The 20,963-nt window shown below is 38.7% G+C and overlaps 1 protein-coding gene across 2 annotated transcripts in view; it reads left to right on the forward strand.

The window, feature by feature from the left end:
* Positions 1–10,053, forward strand: part of FRMD4B (FERM domain containing 4B) — a gene marked incomplete at its 3' end in the record, with an annotated part of 177,201 nt that extends 167,148 nt beyond the window's left edge. For both annotated transcript variants that reach the window (XM_084248254.1, XM_084248253.1), the window contains exons 21-23: positions 737–1,548; positions 6,040–6,172; positions 9,933–10,053. In XM_084248254.1, the coding sequence (XP_084104380.1) occupies positions 737–1,548; positions 6,040–6,172; positions 9,933–10,053 (1,066 nt within the window). The remainder of the gene's footprint in view (positions 1–736; positions 1,549–6,039; positions 6,173–9,932) is intronic.
* Positions 10,054–20,963: the final 10,910 nt, after the last annotated feature.

Genomic DNA, 20,963 nt, shown 5'->3' on the forward strand with positions numbered 1-20,963 from the left:
CAAAGCAAATGCACTTTGTTTGGGGAGAGACTGGAGTCTCTTATACCTTAATTTTCCCAGCCAGACACTACCATTCATTATTCAACAGTGAGAATGAAGCTGACGATATAGACATTATGGAGTGTTTACTGTGGGTTGTGTTCATTATTTGATATGTGCTGTATTATTTAACAAGTCTAACTGTAGATATTAGATGCTGATTTTGTCCCCATTTTGCAGAGGAGAAAGGCAGTTTTGGAGAGGTTAAATATCCTGCCCAAAGTTTTTACTGCCGGGAAATGGCAGAGCCCTGACTCAATTCAATTATCTTCCATGTCAGTGTCCAGGCTCTGCCCCCCTCCACACACACACACACACACACACACACACACACACACACACACACAGCAGCTATCCTGGGGAAGAGAGGGCCCTCCAAGACATGCTGAGGTTTTTATTTCAGCCTTTGAGTCAGGTTACACGTATTAGTTTGTCTTCCCTAGCCTCAAAAAGGAATGTGACTTGTACAATTGACAGAACCTGATTCTTTTCTCATTTTGACCATGGAAACGAACTTACCTATGAACAAAAGGATTATGTGAGCAAATGGATTGTGTTGTGCAGTGAACTTTGGAGGCCTTAAAAAGCACTACTGCAGTTCAAAAGTTATTAACTCATTAAGGGCTGTGTTGTTTTCCCTTATTTCGGGCCTCCTCTGCTGCTTTCTGTTTCTAAGTCTGCCTTTCCCGTCTCTCAGGCCCGAATCTTCATCTCAGCACTGCCGCCAGCGGAGTGGAAGCCTCGAGTCCCAGTCCCACCTGCTCTCCGAGATGGACAATGACAAGCCATTTTTTTCCCTCTCCAAATCCCAAAGAAGCAGCAGCACAGAAATCTTGGATGACGGGTCTTCCTACACCAGCCAATCGAGCACCGAGTATTACTGTGTGACGCCAGTGACAGGCCCCTATTACACCACCCAAACTCTGGACACTCGCGCCAGAGGTCGGAGAAGGTCGAAGAAACAGAATGTTTCCACGTCGAATTCAGGAAGCATGCCCAACCTAGCCCAAAAGGACAGTTTGCGGAATGGCGTGTACTCCAAGAACCCGGAGCAGCCTTCTTCCAGTTACTATATCGCCGGGTACACGCCGTATGCCGAGTGCGACCTGTATTACGGCGGCGGCTATGTGTACGAGAATGACACCGAAGGACAGTACAGTGTCAATCCTTCCTACCGGTCCTCCGCCCACTATGCATACGACCGCCAAAGGGACTACAGCAGGTCTTTTCATGAAGACGAGGTTGACCGGGTGCCCCCTAACCCCTACGCAACTCTCCGACTGCCCCGGAAGGCTGCTGCCAAGTCAGAGCACATCACCAAAAACATCCACAAGGCCTTAGTTGCAGAGCACCTACGTGGCTGGTATCAGCGGGCCTCTGGGCAAAAGGAGCAGGGACACAGCCCACAGACTAGCTTTGACTCGGAAAGGGGGTCGCAGAGAAGCCTGGGGTTTGCAGGGCTGCAAGTACCCTGTTCTCCAAGCAGTCGTGCATCCTCCTACTCCTCAGGTAAGAACACTCTGGAAGTAGTTCATACCTGGATTTATTTTACTCCTATACTCGTCCACCCCAAACCACTCCCCTCAAGCATCATGAGACCAGCATTCAAGTTCATGAGCGAGGTAGCCTCTAAGTAGAGAGCCCTTGAAAACAGTTCTCTACAGATTTCCAAAGACCAAGGTCCAAAGAGCAGTGGTCCACCGCTGATGAAACAAGTTGTAGATTCAAATCCAACAGACACTGTGGTGCACTTTATATGCTGCACATGCTAGGGACTGGCTTTTACATATTTTATCTTTTCTGGGTCTTACATTAAATAGTCACATCTCTTTAAAGTATGTTCACTGTAAAGATCATTAAGGTTTGCTCTGTGAAAGGAATAGAGTAAAACCCTTTGGTAGAATCGTACATTCTGCCCTGTTCACACCAGGAATCTAGAGACAGTTTGTGTTCCGTGCCCTGTACCTGCATAAGGTTTCTACTCATTCTGATAGGAGATGGCATTTATTAAACTCTGTCCCCAGCCCTGTTCTAAGTACTTTACGTGTCTTTTTTATTTCCTAAGCACGTTACTTGTTTTGCCTCAGTTCACTAATCATATGTACTCTATGGTTAGTTAAGGGATTTTTTTTTAAAGATTTATTTATGCATACAAGAGCTGGGGTACAGGCCAGACGTGTGGGGGGTAAGAGAACTCACCAGAGACAGAGTAGGGAACAGAACAGGCAGACCTACTGAAATACACTGCTGAGGGGAGCAGTGGGTGAGTCAGAAGAGGTTTGCTGCACCATGTAGGGTAGCTCCCTGGCCGGGATCAAACTCTTGCTGCAGCAGCTGCGGATAGCTTCATGGGTTGCGTCTTAACCCCTTGCAGCATCAAGGAGGCCCAGTTAAGGGATTTTTGAAGATAATTTTGAGTAGAGATGTTTCTTTCATTTGACGTTGGCCCTTAACTCTACTAACATTTGTGATGGACATACTGCATACCCCCAACTCTGCAAGCACTTTAAGGAGAGAAGTAGCAAGACTAGAAGAAGGCTGCCATGGCTCCATAGCATAGAGCCATCTGCTATAGCTGCTATGGCTCCATATTCAGCAAACAAGCAGTCATTTCCAAGGTGCTCAATAGCCAGTGTTGAACCAGTAACCTGGCTTAATGAGGCCACTGTTGCTAGTGGCCAAATATATGAAAACTAACCAATATTTTTTATTTTCTTACATCATGTTAATTTGGTGAGAGTATTTGATTTCTCCCCTCAGGAATAGTCCCCATATTTCCCCCACCACCATAGCACCCATGATCTGTCTCCACAGTCCCTTGTGCTCTTCCTTCCCCTGTTGCCCCCCCTCTGTCCCCCTCCCCTGCTGTATGCCTCAGATGTATAATCCGCTTGCCTGTTTGTCTTTTTCCTGACCCTTTGTTTAGTTTCTCTATATTCCTCATCCAATATTTTTTTCCCTTCTGACTTATTTTGATCAGCACAGCATAATCCTTTCCAGCTCCATCCACATTGCTGTGAATAGCATGAGTTTCTCTTTTTTGATCACTGAGTAGTGTTCCATTGTGCATACACACACCATCTTTTTGATCCAGTCATCTATTTTGGGGCATATCTGTTTTTCATATCTTGACTGTTGTAAATAGTGCTGCAATAAACATAGGCGTGCAGGTGAAAACTAAACACCTTTAAAGCTCTAAGAAGTGAATGAATTCTTGAAGTGCGCAAAAAGCTGAGATCATGAGTCATGTTCCTTCCTGCTGTGACACCTTCATGAGACATAGCACAGGAATGCCCATGTTATGCGGCAATAGTTAGTGAAAACTGTACCTTTAAAAGTTTTATAGGCTTGTTGACAAAAGATATTTCCATGGAGATTTCTATTTGAGTTGAAGTTCTCTTCTGTTTGTGCAGACTTTGGACTTCCTCAAGGGCTTTCCCATTCTGTTACCACATCTAACATATGAAAAGACTCCTGTAATTATTTTTTTGTTATTTATGGCTCTGATCTAGAACACACCTTTCCCCCAAACTCCAAGGCATTGCATGAGAAGCTTTCAGAAACCAAACCTGGGCAGGGTGTGATGAAAAAAAAAAAGAACCAGACAAGGGGGCAGAGACATGTGAATGGTCATCGGGGCACAGGGCTTATGTGTCTCTTTAAACAGAAAGGCTTTGGACAAGCAGGTGTAACTCGGAAAACCTGAACATTCCCTGGCACTTGGTTCAGCATCTGGGGCAAAGGTGAGAATGGAATTGATGCTTCCTGATGAGGGTCCAGGAGGATTTGACCTCACAGACCAAATACATCTCTTTTTAAGTAATAAGAAGGATGAAATCTGCCCTCCCAGAATTCCACAGTGGTATTTTGGTCATTCTTTTCTATATTTTGTTACTACAAAGATAGATTACAAGACACACATCATTCTTATGGAGAGATTCATTTCCAAGTATTTGCCAAATTAGTCAGGAGTTTTGTAGTCCTTTCCAGCCACCTAAAGGCTGGCTTGGTGACTCAGATTTAGTCGTAATGATAACAGCCATTTATCGGCAAATTACTCTGTGGTTGTATCCTGCTCAACCCTTTATAGGCACTATTCCACTTATTATATGCGGCAGTTCTCTATGGTGAGTGCTGTTGTTGTTGATTATTATTATCCTAATTTTGCCACTGAGGCAACTATGGCTTAGAGAGTTTAAATGGCATGCCTATTGCCTTGTTGGTAGGTATGATGTGATGACATACATCTGAAGAGTTGCAAACCTGTGTCTATGAATCATGTGTGGTGTTGTATACCCATAGTCAATAAAAAAATTCAATTTTTAAAATTAATCAATGTATGATGCTGTCCTAGCTTCAAAGCTAATAAATGGTAGAGTTGAGAATTTCATCTCAGCCCTGACATCTTAACCACCAAAGCTCAAAGCCTACTTCTTGGAGTTTTGAAACAACCTTGGCAGCTCAAAGTGAAGATATGACATCTTTGAGTCAAAACCCATAGCAACGAGATGAGTTTTGAAATGTGTTAGTCTCACACTTATCATAAGTGCTTTGCAGGTGTGAGAAAGAACACACCTTGCCCGCTTGCTTGGAACAAGGAATGGAAGAGAGCTGAGGGGTTCATAAGAAATGCTGGCTTTGTGTCTTGGTTGACCGGAATGCAGCATTGTATTCACTGAGTGCATTGAGACATGGAATAGGACTGTCTCTTTTTGTTTTTATTATTTTTATTGAGGTAACATGGATTTATAACACTGCAGATGATTTAGAGGTATAGGTTCTCACCTCTCCAAATGTATAGAGCTATCCCACACCCACCACCAGTGCCCCTATAACCCTCCACATAGTCCATCTCCATCGCCCTTTGCCCCTTAAGTGGACTGGTTTTATCAAAAGAACAACAAATGCCCAACAAAGAAGTATTTGTTGGGCTTTGCTCCAAAATTATGCCCTGGTCTTGTTCTGGTTTAGTCCCTCAGTAAAACTAAATCTCTTTTTTTATGAAATCCTTCCCGTATCAGTTGCCTTCCCTGCCCCTAACATTAAAAAAAAAAAAAAATAGCCCTTAACCCTGCTTGTGGCCAACATTGCCTTTGGCTAAGAAACAATCAAGTCTACTCAGGGAATGCTTTTCCTCCAAAGGCCTCTAAGAAACTCAGGTTTGCATGCAATTTGCAGCAACATGGATGGCGCTGGAAGGGATCATGTTCAGCGAAATAAGCCAGAAAGAAAAAGAAAAATACCGGATGGTCTCACTCATAGCAGGAATCTAGAAAACTTAAATAAGGGACCAGGAAAAAGAATAACTATAAGAAAGTAAAAATCAAAATCAGCAAACAACTATGAACCAGAGACACTCTATGGGGGTGGTACGCAGGGAGGGGAGGGACTGGGGTCAAAATAAGGGGTCACAATTGTATGGGGAATATAAAAATTAAAAAAATTTATATAAAAAAAAATTTAGTAAAATAGAGACGGAAGAAACATTACATAATAAAGGCCTTATATGCCAAAAAAAAAAAAAAAAAAGAAAAAGAAACTCAGGTTTGCACCTTACCCTTATAACTAAAGCTTTACACACCCAGCACCCATAGCCTAAATGGGAAGATTCTCTTAATGTATCAGAATTCTTTTTATGTCTTGTCTTTTGGGTTATTTTTATAGCATGTTTTTGAAATAACTTTATTCTTCTTTTAATTGTAACATTAATGGCTATTTATCAAGTGCTCACTCTGTACTACATATTTTCATACATTACCTTATTTAAGCCTTATATGAAATACATGTATATTATCATCCCCACTTTACAGATGAAGAAACTGAGGATAAATTATTTGCCCAGGTCACATGCCAGTAAGTGAGGAACTATGTTGATTATAGACATCAGTTCTTAATCTCTGTTCTGCTCACAGCTGATTATAAAGTACATTCAACAGCCTAAACAAATTTTACTTTCAATATTCCCACTAATTTAATCTCTTTTTCTGTTTTTATTTCTAGTGTCTTCTACAAATGCTTCTGGGAACTGGAGAACACAAATAACTGTGGGACTGTCTGAGTATGAAACCCCAGCACATTCCTCTTACACCAGCTGCTATGGCAACATCTGTAATCCTTTGCCCTCTCCAGGCAGGTAAGGAAGAAATGCTCAAAAATTCTAACAGTGTGCTCCTCGTGAAAGGAACTCAGGGAGCCTATTTCATTTTATGAATGCTAAGTAATCTAGCTCAAGGATTAGCAAATTACAACCTCTGTGCCAAAACCAGCTGCCACCTGTTTTTGTAAATAAAGATTTATTGGGAAACAGTCATCCTTATTCATTTACGTATTATCTATGACTGGTTTGTACTGTATGGGCAGAGCTAAGTAGTTGCAACAGAGACCATATCAAAGCCAAAAATATCTGAGCCTTTAAGAGAAATTTGTTGACTCCCAATCTAGTGCATTCAAATTTGACCCTGTTGTTATGTGCATTAAATTCTGTGCATAAACCTGTGTCTGACAGGTTTTAATTGCAGCACTGTATTATTATTATTATTATTATTATTATTATATCCATTTAAGATTCTTCTGGAACCTTGGGAGAAAAATATTTTTACTCCAGAAATGACTGTTCATACCAAGAATCCTCATGACATTTGGTGGGCTTGATTTCAAACATTTGCTGCCTTTTTGTGTCTGACCCCATGTTCATTAAGAAGCAACAGACACAGCCAGCTGTCCCGCGTGACTATGAAAGCAATTCTTTGTCAACATTCAGAGACAATATATAGAAACAATTTGTTAAAATCTGATTTTTAAAAAGATTGCAAATTTTGAATGATATGTTTTAAATTCTTAGGTAGACAGGAAGCATTAGGTTTGAAGAGGTCCTTTCTCCCTTATCACTTTCTCTCAGAGTATAATCCATGCAATGCTGGCAAGAAATGGAACATTTTCTGTTTGTTTTTAGAAATTTTTAATTTTGCTTTCTTTAAGTCAGCTTTCTTCAGGTATGGGAGACTTACACAGACTATGATTTATAAAGGTGTCTATACAAGTGAATTTGAAAGGTTAGTTTCTTATTAAAACTCTCAGTGTTATAAGCAGATTAAAAATATTCAACTCCCAGAGCCTTATTTTTCTTCTCCAAGTTCAGTAGGAGTTTTTCTTGGCTTGAAATATTAGGCCAATTGTCTCAACTCAACAAAGGGTGTGCTCAAAATAGAATTTTAGTGAAAATACGCCTCAGAGGATGTCAGATAGCTCAGACTTTTGTAAATAATGCTTGCAAATGAGTTAGGAGCAAGATCTAAAATGACTTTGGCCCACAGTTTTGTCTGAGCTTTTCCAATTCAGTTCAAGTCATTTTGTATAATATATTTGCAAATAGTTTTCATGTTGTTTATTTTTACTTTCCTTTTGGTTGCTTCAGAAATGATAGAAAACATTGAATGCATAAGACAGTGCTAATATCCTTAACACCATTTCATTAGACTCAGGAAGTGCTAAACATTTTTAGGGAAAAATCAGTTTTTACCAAGTCTGCCCATCTATTTCAGCCAGCCCAAGATGGCTTGATAGGGAGCCTGATGTTGGAGCAGCATAATGTACAGGAAATTAGAAACTATTTAAAGTTCCCTATTGTCTGTGTGTGTGTGGTTGTGTGTGTGGGTGTATGGGTGTTAAAAAACACACACACATGCTCTGAGTTCACTGTGGAAAATTAGGACAATAATAAAGGGACAAATAAGTAGGAAATAATTTACCCATAATTCTACCATATAGACATAGCAGCTGTTAGCATTTGGCACATTTCCCACGTTTTTCTGTATTCAGTTTTAAAATTATCATGATAATATAGTACATAAAATTTTACATCTTTCATTGCATATGAAATTCTATATCTGCTTTTTTACTTAATGTCTTAACAAAAACATGTTCCTATACTTTTTTTAAAAACTTCCTAAATCTTATTTTGTGTGACCAACAGAAATATCAATTTCACTCAGTAAATATACCACACTTTTTAAGTTCTCCGTATTTTTAATTTGACTTTCTTTTTTATTTCAAATAATGCTACTATTAAGCTGCTATTAACATCTTTGTGCAAAATATTTGTCTGAATTCTAGATTATTTCCTTTGAATACATTCTAATAAGTAGAATGAACAGACTAATTTGAGAAACATACTTTCTAATCTCTTTCTTTCCAGAAAGATTTGCCAGTTTAGCCTCCCATTCATGGAGTTATAGGCTATGTGCTTATTTCCACTCATTTCTTATCTAGTATTTTTCATTAAGACATACTCTAATCAATTTAACTAGATCCATGATAACAATCATCTATAAAATTTTAGAAATTTGCTCTAAAATTGCATGTTTATTTTTAATCAAAACATAATTTTTCAAATAATAGAGAAATCGGGTTTCACAATAAAAATGAAAAACTTTAAATAGCCTCCTAAATTAAACTATTTAAATGTTTTGCAAAAGCTTCATTTTTTTAAATACATGACGTACAAGATTATTTAGAGATCTTTACCCACAGTGTCCAGGTTGTAATATTACAGAAAGATGCAAATATTTATCAATGAAACTTTTATTGTCTGATGTGGTATAATTGTCAGCAGTATAAACTTTCCAAAGTTAGAAATGTTGACTTTTCAAATGCTACCTACTGTATAATATTGTCACATTCTTTGGCTCCACTGCTGCAAACTATGTTTTCTAATAACATTTTTTCTTTCACTTCCTGTTTTCCATTTCCCATCCTCTTCCTTATCTAACTTTACCCACTACTAGGCAAAACCAAGGGCTTCTGTCCAGGAGAATGGTTGTGTCTCCAGAAATGAGATCAGTTTTAAATTCTCTTTTACTAAGTGTAGCCAGCTGTAGTAAGTACAGTCTCTCGAATTTGTGTTTTGCTTTTTGCATAGCAGAGTTTTGCTTGCTCCGACCAATGGAAATCTGACTTTTTAAATCTGTTTTTATATTAGATGAAAACACTATCTGATTTCACATAGTATTTATTTCCAAAGATCTTCCAAATGAGTTTTTAATCACCTTTACTAAAAGTCAATGAAATTTGAAATAAAAACAAATCTACTAACTATCTAACTGATGTTAACCATCTATTTCAAGAAAGAGGTTTTGCTTCCTGGAATGGTTTGTAATTAGGATGCTATCATTTAGATAGACCCTCTAAATATGTCTGTAATTTTTATATGTGATGCTGTTTCCAATTTATACTTAACCCATATGCCCTAGGGATGTAAAATATGTGCATGAATCCCCTCCCTCCTAAACATAATACCTTGATACTGAAGAAAACATTTAGTTTATTTTCTTAATTTGAAGAATATTTAAAACTCAAAACACTTGAAAATATGACTCTCACAAAGCAAAAATGGTCACGTGTCAAAGATTTATTTAACTCATTAAGATAACTGATGGAATGGTAAAACTGGTTCCAAGAGGATTCGAGACTGAATTCAACACACTGGAAGAGGACTGTTGGAATAAGATTACTAAATTAGATATCAAAACCAGTTAATGTCCTATCAGGTAATAGAACTATTACCATAATAATTTTTTACTAGGCAAAAGTTATTTATATTTTTCCAGGCAAAATCCAGTAAATTAATATGTAACTTTACACAGTCAGAGGCCTAAGCAATGTACATGTAAGTCAGACAAAGGAATGTCTCTCTTGAGAATTAAATACTCCTTGCATGGGCTGCTCGACAATCCTCCAGTTGTGACTGAAAGAACATGCAGTCATCCTTTGCCTTATTTCCAATTTTGGATCATTTCCTTAACAGTGCTTTCTACTAACTTCTTTGAGTGAAATAATGTTTGTACTCTGGGAACACAATGTCCACAAGTAGTAAATTTTCTGGTTTCCTTTACTAGACAGTACACAGAGGCCAGTCAACTGGATGGCACAGAGGGAAACCCGCTGGAGGACAGCCTGGAGAGTGGCGAGCAGAGGCTCTTCTGGCACGAAGATTCAAAGCCTGGAACGTTAGTCTGAATGGCAGTTGGACCTCTTGACCAAGCACTGCGTTCTCACACTGGTGTGCCTTGCAAAATGTGTTCATCTTCCCAGAAGGCTGTTGGCCTAGGAGACCTAAAGGCGTCCAAGGTTGAAGACATGACTCACTTTGCCCTGGAAGTGAATCTCATACCAAGCCACAGGAAGCCCCTGAACAACTAGCCTTTCAAACTCCAGGCGCTAACCTAACAAAGCAAGGTCGGTCCACTCCTTGAACCATTGCCAAGAAAGGACTCAGCCTTTATCAAACAAGCACTTTTTGAGGAATAAAAGTTGTTGAAGGCAAAGCTCAAAACAACATAAAGTATGTTCAGGGTCTCCCATAGGAAGGAAGGACAGGGGAAATTTCAGAGCACAGTTTGGAATGATGAGAAGAGCTCCTTAGTCATTGCTCACCATCAGAAAGTTTGAATTTGTGAGCTGGCAAAAAAAAATAACATGCTTTTTCTACGGATATGAACAATTTAGACAGTATTGGAAAATTACTTGAAGACAAGCTGGATTTTCATGAAGTTCTGAATGAGTGTAAATGTTTTTTTAGGATGTTATAGAGTGATGATTTTTCATAAGCACCATAAAATGGGTTTCAGAAAGACTTACTGCTGTAGCATCTTGTAATATAAATGTTGTGGTAGCAAAATGGGGAAATGAAGCAGTCCACAGAATAACTGACAGACAATACTTGGAGAATTTTCTAAGGTACCATATCACTAAGCTCCTTTTACTTTCTACACCAATGGCATGATGAGCTATTGTTCAGGCTGATAACTCTCCACTTTGGCAGTCATTTGCAATGGCAGATTTGTTATGGAACGTTTTTATAATCAAGAGTTTAAAAAGTATTTTAAGGTGATACAGAAAGAATCCAAAACAAAAACAAGAAAAGAAAAACCCACATCATTTTACATGAATTGTGTGCCTTAAAATGGTGAACATTAGAAAAGTTAGCATATTATCTGGATTCTATAGATACCAAGTGACAAAATATAATTAGTCATCTAAAAAAAACCCTCCAAGCTGCAGTAGATTCATTATGAGGCTAAAACTACCTCATACTTTCCTTGCAAGAAGTAATTAGCTATGGTTTATTATAGAGGTTTTTTGTTCAAGCACATGTTTCCATATTCAAGATTGATCATTTTTTTTGTCATCTTAATTTCAAAATTCCATAAAAGGTGCTTCTCCTCCTTCCCCCCCTTTTATACAGGATTCTTGTTCATATTGTGTATAGAGAAGTTTCTGAACAACTTTTTTGGAACATTTTCTATCTATATTCCAAAGCATGTTTTTTATATATATATATATATATATATATATATATATATATAAAAAGATGATTTGTTAAACTGGTCCTTAGTCATTTGTATCATTAAAATGAAGTTAGGGGGAAAATTTGGAAAACAAAAAGACATGCGAGAAATAATAACTTATTCCTTTTTGCATATTTGTATAGCCTTCTAGAAACAGAAATATCCTTTCATATTCTTTTACTGTTCTGACTTTTCAAGACCTATTATTTTTTTACATAGGTCAATAAACTCAAGGTGTGCTACTGAAAGTGTTGATGTATTCTTCCACTTATATCCAGGGGTCACACAGCTTAAAGTCCTCTAATTCAAGTAATCATGTTGGAACAAATTGTGGATTTTCAGTTATAGTACTGCCGTAGTTTATTGATTCCAAGAGGCACATTTTTTCATATTTATGTCTATAAAACCAGGGTGAATCTTTCCATTGATAGCATGGTCTAATTGAACTGGCAGTGTTTTTTTTTTTTTCTTTTAGTCACACCTAATATAATGCTGTGCCTTACAATAAAGTTGTTGTAGAGTTGTTGAAATATGGTAGTTTATTGCTTCACTGAGGATGACTTATGTGAATTTTTAGGCTTCCTTGTCTTAAAATATGTTTATAGGTCCTTTAGATTAAAAAAAAATTTTATCTGGCATCTTTTTATGTACAGGACAGCACAATGAGGAAGTGAAATGTAGAGAGACCTAAATTTTCTGCACCAGTGTCTTACATGACAATTACCTTTTCCTGTTCAAGAAATTCTTGTTCAGAATTGTCCCTGCATCTTGAACGAACAAACAGAACTTGAAGCTCAGGTGGGAAAAGAAAGTATAGAAGTAAAACCACAGCTGCCTGCTGTATATTTCCCATTTTAAAAAAAAACCTCTTTCACCACATTATTGGTATGTTAATTAAAAACAAGTGACAGAGGTAAATTTTTCAACATATATTGCTGTGTTTCTTATTATAAAATATCATATTCTCATGATAAAAATGTTTAAATTCAGACACTAAGCAAATATATAACATAAAAGTAGAATCGTGCCCTGTGAGCCTAACGTTCTGAGATATACAATTGTTAATGTGTTGTTTGTTCAGATTTTTTTTCCTATAACAATAGGAATTCTTTTAATTTTTTTTTTAAAGATTTATGTTTTATTTATACAAGAGCTGGGGTACAAGCCAGATGTGTGGGAGGGTGAAAGGACTCACCAGAGATAGAGCGAGGAACAGAATAAGCAGACTGATGAAATACACTGCTGAGGGGAGCAGTGGAGAGACAGGAGAGGTCTGCTAGCCATGTGGGTTGCTCCGAGGCCGGCGGGGATTGAATCGGCACTACAGAGGCTGCAGACAGCTTCACAGCGCTGCGCTCAAACTCCTGAGCCACCAGGAAGCCCCTCTTTTAATTTTTTACTGTGAGAATTTTCAATTTTTTAATCTGAGAATGAAAAGTTTTGATAATTTGCCAAAAGTCACAGAACCATTAGGAGGAAAGCAGGATCCTGGCTTGTCAAACTCCAAAATCCTAAATTACAACCACTCTATTCCATTAATAATTTCTCTATAGGAAGGGTAGCAAACAGGATTTTTTGGTAATGTGTTAGTGAAAATTGAATATTCGCTAAGGTCAGCTTTCCTTGCTCATTCTATCATAAACATAATGGACCTAATTTTCTTTCATTTACCAGTGGCAGAAAGGCAAAGTCAGGCTGCAGCCCAAATCCAAACCAAGATAATTCTTATCAAAGGTACTGCCTGGTCTTTGGTGACTGCTCACTAGACTGCATTATTTATTGCTATGTGAGCTCTTCGGTGAACCAAGTGCATTTCTTAAATTGTTTTCTAGTCAATAAAATTTTTCTCCCATTGGTGAATATACTTGTTACAATCACAGATAACCATAATGAACTAAATATTGATTCGCAGCACTGAAAATACCTATTGATTCTCCCCCATTTCTGGTTGCTTTGACCAGTATGACAATATGAAGTTTATGTGCTGTATGACATGGCCTTGCAGAAACTGCTTCAATTTCAGCACCATCAGATACATGTGCTTATGAGCTTTGCTCTTGATTGTTTTTGGAAATAGTGCATCTGAGATTAATCTCCTGTTAGAGTCTGAGCCCAATGCCAGAAAATCCTTATAACATTCCCATCCTCTTTATTTTGGATGATATATCAAAAGAGTCTATCTCCCCTACAAAAGAAGAAACATGTGCCAAGCTCTGTTTTGAAGATATGGATGTAATTCTTAATACACACACCAATATGTTCACCCCATTTACCCCAGAAGGGGGAAGGGAGTTGACCTAACTTCTAAGTGTTAGATAATTATCTCTTCTTGGATGCTTGTAACATTTATGAAGTGGCCAAGGTTTTAAAGGCCTGTAATTTTCAACTCGGGCTGTACCACTCCCTATGGGCATTTGCAAATGTGTTGCTGTGTTTTGAAATCTCCCAGTGATTTGGCATTTAGGGACCAGGGATATTAAATATACTGCAAAGCATGAAATGGTCCCATACAGTTGTTCTCTTCAAAGTGACCCCACGGATGACTTATTTAGGAAAAGGTTTTCTATCAACTTTATCAGTGCTTCCTTCCAATGTGGAAGCAGAGAATTCTCAGTTTTGGAGGGAGGAGAGGAGAAATAAAAAGAGATGATTGTTTTTGTAAGGTAGGGGAACCAATTGTATGTGATTTGAAAACTATATATCCAACAAATATCAGGACACCACCCTTAGGACAGTCAATCTCTGTCCTAGTCAGTGAGGATACAGTGTTTTCCTAAAGCTCGTCATCCAATAAGGAAAATCAGAGCTAAATGCTAGGAATAATTGAAAATGATTATTACTTTATGAAAGTTAAAAGTGGTGAGACTGAAGGGGGAGACCCTAAACCTCTAAAACACAAACAACACTGTAAACCAATGCTACCTCAATAAAAGAAAGAATGGTAAGAGAACAAAGGGGGTGTAGATAACCCTTACAGTGGTGACACACCATGGGGCCCTTTGGGGCAGTAAATTGTAAGCCTAGACTTGGATATTAGTGGGAGACGATCCAATAAAGCCAAAAGAAGCTAAAAGACTGGTATTGTCTTTGCCAAGGCCCTCGAGCAGCGAGGTTAGCGTTTTAAAAACTAAAAGAATGAGAAGACAGAATATCCCAGGATTAAAGAAATGTCAGTAATAAGAAAGTAAGTTAACATTTTTGGCCTGTCATTATATTCCAACAATAGGCTAAGTGGTATCGTACATGACTTCATTTAATCCTTCCTTCCTAAAAGTGTTTGACAAAGGTGCTCTTATCCTCACCCAGGATATGAAGAGGGAGGCTTGGAAAGGTTATATGGCCTTTCTGAGACTCAATTACATGACCATGCAAAGTTGTAAAGCTAAAATTCATATCTCAAGCACTATATAAAAAAGCAATTGCTCACCAGACGCCTCTCTGAAATACAAACTAAAGAAAATGAAAAAGTGAGGAAAAGAGCAAACAGAAGTGAGTTGACTTGAGAAAGAGGAAGGGACAGTGGGAGAGGTGGAAAGCTCATCAATGTGATGGAAATAATCAGGAAAAAGGACTGTCCAGGGTAGCCTGCAGTTTGGGGGTTTTCAAGATGTACAATTCAGATACCTCTGATTTGCACAGCTTGATGATATTCCTGATGAAGAGCCAGTTAACAGCCAACTGGGCTGGAAGTACCTTTGCATGAAGGTAGGAGGAAAAGAGCAAAGGCATTTGAGGAATGCACTCAGATTCATGTTGTAGCAAATTAGACTAGCTTCGCAACCCCCACCTTTGCTCCCTCCCAACACAAACACCTCCAGGAAAGTCAGTTTTTATGTCATCCTCTCATTTTCAGAATAAAACGATTCTTTAAGGAGATCAAAGATTGGGAAGCCAGAGTGAGAAAGATCACATAAGGGATACTGACAGCCCAAGACTGGGAAGGGCATTTCTCCGCGCCCTTCAATTACCATGGAAGAAACCTTTCTGGGAGTTGATAGTGGGTTTCTGAGCAGACAGCACCATGTTTATAAAGCAGTGGTTAAATGTGTGGGCTTTGAAGTCAGGAAGACCTGGAGACAGCCTGCCTGGCTGGGAACCTGTCCCAACCTCAACACTCACTGGTTATATGAACTAACATAAGTTTTCTAACTTCTGAACCTCAGTTTTCTTTCTAGTACATATCACACAAGAGTGGGGTATTTGGGCTGAACAAGATAATGCATGTAAACAGCTGAGTACAATATCTACTTTCCAGCAGGTGATACAAAAATAATATTTTTCTGGGAAAAGAATGACCCTGAGTGCTGAGGGAGATCTTGTCAGCTGAGGTACTGAGGCCTTGAGCACAAGCCTTTGTTTTGCTACTGAAATAACAACCCTATTGGAATAGCACGACACTGTCTTGATTATCATCATGTCCCGACACATGGAGTACTTTTTCTTATTTAATATTCACAGCAAGTTTGCAATTATTAATGTCAAACAAAAACTCAAGAAGATGAAGCAGTTTGCCCAAATTATTATCCAGAAGGTACCTAAGCCTAGATTGCAATTTACAAATGCACAAAACAGGGCCTTTGTAAAGTAAGAATTTGTGCCACTCAGGAGTCCACCAGTGAAGGGAGGTTGCACCAAGGTTTAACCCAAAGAATGGAGCCAATTAAGGTGTTTCCCTTACCTTTCCATGAACTCTTCTGCAAGGCCAGGCCAGGACTAGAGCCAGGTGTACTGGGAGAAACTGAGAGCAAGTGACTCCTTAAATTGGGTGCTCCAGATGCTCCCTTGTTTCATCCTGCACTTGGCTTTGTTACTGGCTCAAAGCCTGGTACCTGCGTTTTTTATGTACATAAGAATGCAAACAAATCAGCCATTAGGGTGGTCAGGTTTAGCAAATGAAAATACAGGACATCCAGTTAAATTTGTAAAATAGTTCTGCCTGCCAAGTTTTGTCATTTATCAGCGGGGGTGGGAGGGTGGGGTGGGATATTAATACAAGACATTGAGGGCATCCTGGAAAAAAAATTAAAAAGGAACAACAAACAAAATCATTACAGATCATGTCCTATGGGTGCAGGACACCTGCCAACCTATTCACTAGGCCTCTGCCCAGGTACAGTAATAACAGATGCTGGAGAATCTCTAGCACATGGTGTGCCATAGAGCCTAAATGGCACTCCCTCCCCAACCATGGAGAGGTTGGCCCTGCTCTATCTAGAGCCTTTCTTCAGAAAAAGAACCTGCCAGGTTAAGTCTAAACTGGCCTGTAAGAATGCACAGAATGTGTGGAAGCGCTCTGGAAGAGCACAACAGGGAAAATCTTTCCTAAAGGGTAGATTTCGCTGGCCTAGAATTGCAGCACTTACAAAATTGGCCAATGAGGACACCCAGCGCCTGCCTGGGTTATTGCAGACAGGAGGTTTCTGTTGGGCCGCCCGTGATAAAGAATTCCTGCATGAAGCATGAAAACAAGTGTCACTTGCCCTGCAGAAAAAAATCAAATCAGTTTCAAATGCCTGATGCCACCATTTATTTGCTGTGTCGTCTTGGGAACTTTGTTTAAATGTTTTAAAATATCACACACCTATAAAATAGAATTAATAATTGTCACTATCTCACAGGATTGTAAGGACTCCACTGAACTGCCCTTTCAGAGGTTAGCACAGAGCCCAGGACCCGGAAAGCCCTGAGCAGTCGTCTTTGTTGTTACTCGTTGGCATTGCAAGAAAGTGCAGTAGAAGAGAGTTAATATTAATGTTTATCATTAGTATTAAATTTAAACAATACTACAAATAGCATTTTAAATATGAGTAATATTTAACATTCATTGAGTGCCAAGGTCAAGATTAGGGAGACATGAACTACTTACTCAGAGTCAGAATTTAAGGGGAACAAGAAAAATAATATTTTAATGTCCTTTTAGAACATCAAAGCTGGCCCCCCCAAAAAAAATCCATGATGAGCAAAATATCACAACTTTAAACAGACAAGATGATTACAGCTGATTTTTCCTTTTGTCTCAAGCTCCAGTGTGACCCTGCAGAGCACGGCACAACTGCGTGCTAACACTTAGCCTCACCACCAGAGGAGGCAAGTGCTCCATGCACCCATTTTACAGATGAAAGAAAGCAAACCCAGGGGAACTTCTCAGACACACTGCACTGGGCCACAGCTTCAAATATAGGGCTAGAGACCCACCCGGGATAGGAGCAATTCTACAGTTCCTGTCTTGCCCTTTCTCCCTTGTTTATACTTACCCCTTCCAAAACAACACAGATGAATGTTTTTCTACCCCAGGGTTTGATTTCACTTGTGTTTTGTTAAATTTGCCAGATTTAGCAAGTGAAACAGAAGGGTGCCCAGATAAAGTCAAAGTTGAGATAAAAAAACTAATAATTCTTAGTGTGTGTATGCCCCATGTATGTCTTTGATTTTATCTAACCAACCTCCTCCCTGCCCCATCACCAAGGCAACCAGACATTTTAATAAATAGAGCTCTCCGGATCTCAACATGAAATAGATCTGCTGGATTAAGCCTGCCATTTCTGTACTGAGCACAGATCAGGGATAGTAGATAACTTTGATAGAATAGCAAGGACCAAAGTACATAGAAAACTGGCTTAGTATCTCAGTTTTAAAAGCAAAGGGACAGTCTGAGTTCCATCTAACTTTACCAGAGACTCATTTGGACCTTTATTAAAATGTTTTCAGATTAGGAATTATAAGCCTGCATCAGAATAAAATAAAGAAAATGTTTAGGTGTTCTGAGTTGCATGTGCTGCAAATAGTACTTGTTGTTTTGAGATTTCTAGCTCCAAGCAACATAAATTATTTCCTTGGCAGAGCAATTTTCTGGAGCCCAGTGATTTGCTTCCATTAAGAGTGCAATGAAAATGATTGAGAACACATAAAATTCATTTTTTACAAAAACTGGTAATTATGTTGCCCACCTGGAACTGAAACATAACCAAATTTCAGCTCCTGGAGCTCAGCAATAACTAAATATTGTCAGCAATTATTCTAATAATGTTGCTGCATGCAGGTGAAAGGGGGAAACTATTTCAAGACTATCCTGAATTTTAAGTATTACTTGAGAGATTAAGTTTTTAATTATATGAATGAATCATTAAGATATATCAATGGATTTTTTTTTTTTAGGGAATTGCACAATTTGAACAATCATTTCAAATCCTAGTCCACACCCTACCTACCTTGGGAAATTTTCCTCAGTCCCTCCCAAATAAATGGATCCTTTCCTGGACATGTCCAGATTATTATGTGTTTGTGTGTGTGGATGTGTGTAGGCATGCCTTGCACACTTACACTCCTCCCACAGTAATCTATGAGTTCATACAAATCAAGGACTGTGTCTTATTTACATATGAGTTCTATTTAGAATCTAAAACCAGTTCCTTACCCAAAAGTGATCATGGAATTGCTTAATATAGACGTGTAATATGCGTTTGCTAGGGCTGCTGTTAAAAAAAAAAAAGAAAAAGAAAACACAAACTCTGTGACTTAAACAGTTTCAGAGATCAAGAGATCACAGGCTTGGTTGCTTCCGTGAGCTGTGAGCAGGAATCTCATGCTTCTCATCTGACTTCTGGAGGTTGACTGGCAATCGCTGGCATCCGGTGGTCTACAGCATCATCACCTTGATCTGCCTACTTCTTCATGAGGCATCTGCCCTGTGTCCGATTTTCCACTTTTTGTGCAAACACCAGTCATATTTGTGTAGGATCCAGCCTAATTTGATTACATCTGTGAACACACAACTTCTGAGTCGGGACTCAGTCTCAGGACTCCAACCTGTCTTTTTTTTTTTTTTAGGTGGCACAATTCAACCCATAACACATATTAAAGGAAGAAGAAAAATTGCCTGAATCCAAAGGATGTGTTAGGGGGTTGTAATAAATTAACATTATAGATTAACAGGCTGCAGTAGCTTTCAAATTATCTACTCAGCAAAGATTCTTGAGGAGGATTTGGGGATATAAATTCTCACTCAAATGACACTAACGACACCTCAATTGGATCCACTGTTACTGATCAACCCAGAACTACTATATCCCAATCTGCATTTGCACGAGACACTCAGCTGATCCCTAGGTCCATTGTTAACCAAGAAGCCAGCTCCATTAATTTCCCCTCCTTTCACTGCTGAAATATTAAAGTCATATTACAAAGGCATACCCGCGCCTTGTATTTTTCATAGATGGCCTTCAGCTAGACCTGCGTGTGTTATATGCACCTAGGAAGCATTACAAAAAGACATACCGATACTCCAGCCCAACTAAATTGCGTATCTGAGCGTGAACCCAATCATCAATTTTCTAAATCCCCAAGAGTGAGAGCCCCAGAACTAGACCTGGCCTCTCTCCCTCTGCTTTCTCTTCCTTCTTTTTTTCAGTTAGCCCCCTGTAGAGGGTCCCCAACCCTGGGGTACACTTATCATGGTAGTCTCTCTCTACAAGTTGTCATGTGGGTCTCATCACACAATCCATAATCTCAAGACCTCCTGAATACAAAGTGCATATCCAGCCTGTAACACACTTAGAGGGAAGTCTCCTAGCTTTTTAGAGAAAATTCACTGTGATATTTGTATGTTCATACCCACATATACAGAAGTACATTTTTTTTATAAATACCCTCAGCTGATGCCTTAATTATTTTTCACTCGCTAAATTTATTTTTTATTTTATTTTCTTACATTGTTCATTTTTGTACAATATTTGATTTCTCCCCTTAGGTGTAGTCCCCATAAATCTCCCATCACCACATCACCTGTGACCCATCACCATAGTCCCTGGTGCTCTTTCTTCCCCTGTTTTGATGCCTGTTTTTCCCCCTCCCCTGCTGTAAGTCTCAGATCTATAGTTTGCCTGCTAGTTTTGTCTCTTTTTTTTAATCCTTTGTTCAGTTTCCCTACCATAAGTGTTCCATTCCTACCATAAGTGAAACCATCCAATATTTTTCTTTTTCTTTCTGACTTATTTCATTGAGCAAAATCCCTTTCTAGCTCCATCCATGTTGCTTTGAATTAATGCTTAATTTTTAAAATCTTGATCTAACTCTAGTTCATTTCTGCTACTTGCAATCCCAAAATCTCATTGAACTGCAAATTATATTCAAGAAACTTCACAGGAGGCTATAGCTTTTCCATCGTATTGTCTAGTGACGATGAGTCTAGAATCAAAGGACTTAGGTTCTAAAGTCAGCCCAGAAGGTGAAAACTGTCTGGTCAAAATGATGCCAGAAAATGTAGTAAAAATGTACCACATCTTCCCATGAGTCCAACGTGGCTGACTTTGGAATGCACTGACATTTGAGTCCCAGATGAAGTAGTAGTGTCTCTTTCACAACCATGTTAAATGAAAGTACATATTTTTAAACCCTAGACTCAACACTCTCATGCAACAAGATCACAACAGGAAACAAGGATATGGGGGCATGTTTCTCAACTTACATAAGCTCATTGAGTAAAATGACCATAAGAATCACTTGTGCAATTTAGTTATTTTTCCTTACTTTCTCTCACTATTGCTCTCTTTTGGCCCTCCCTTTCTCTCTTTAGCTTTCTTT

Source organism: Talpa europaea (assembly GCF_964194135.1).
Source record: "Talpa europaea genome assembly, chromosome: 11".
In the NCBI taxonomy this organism is placed as follows: Eukaryota; Metazoa; Chordata; class Mammalia; order Eulipotyphla; family Talpidae; genus Talpa; species Talpa europaea.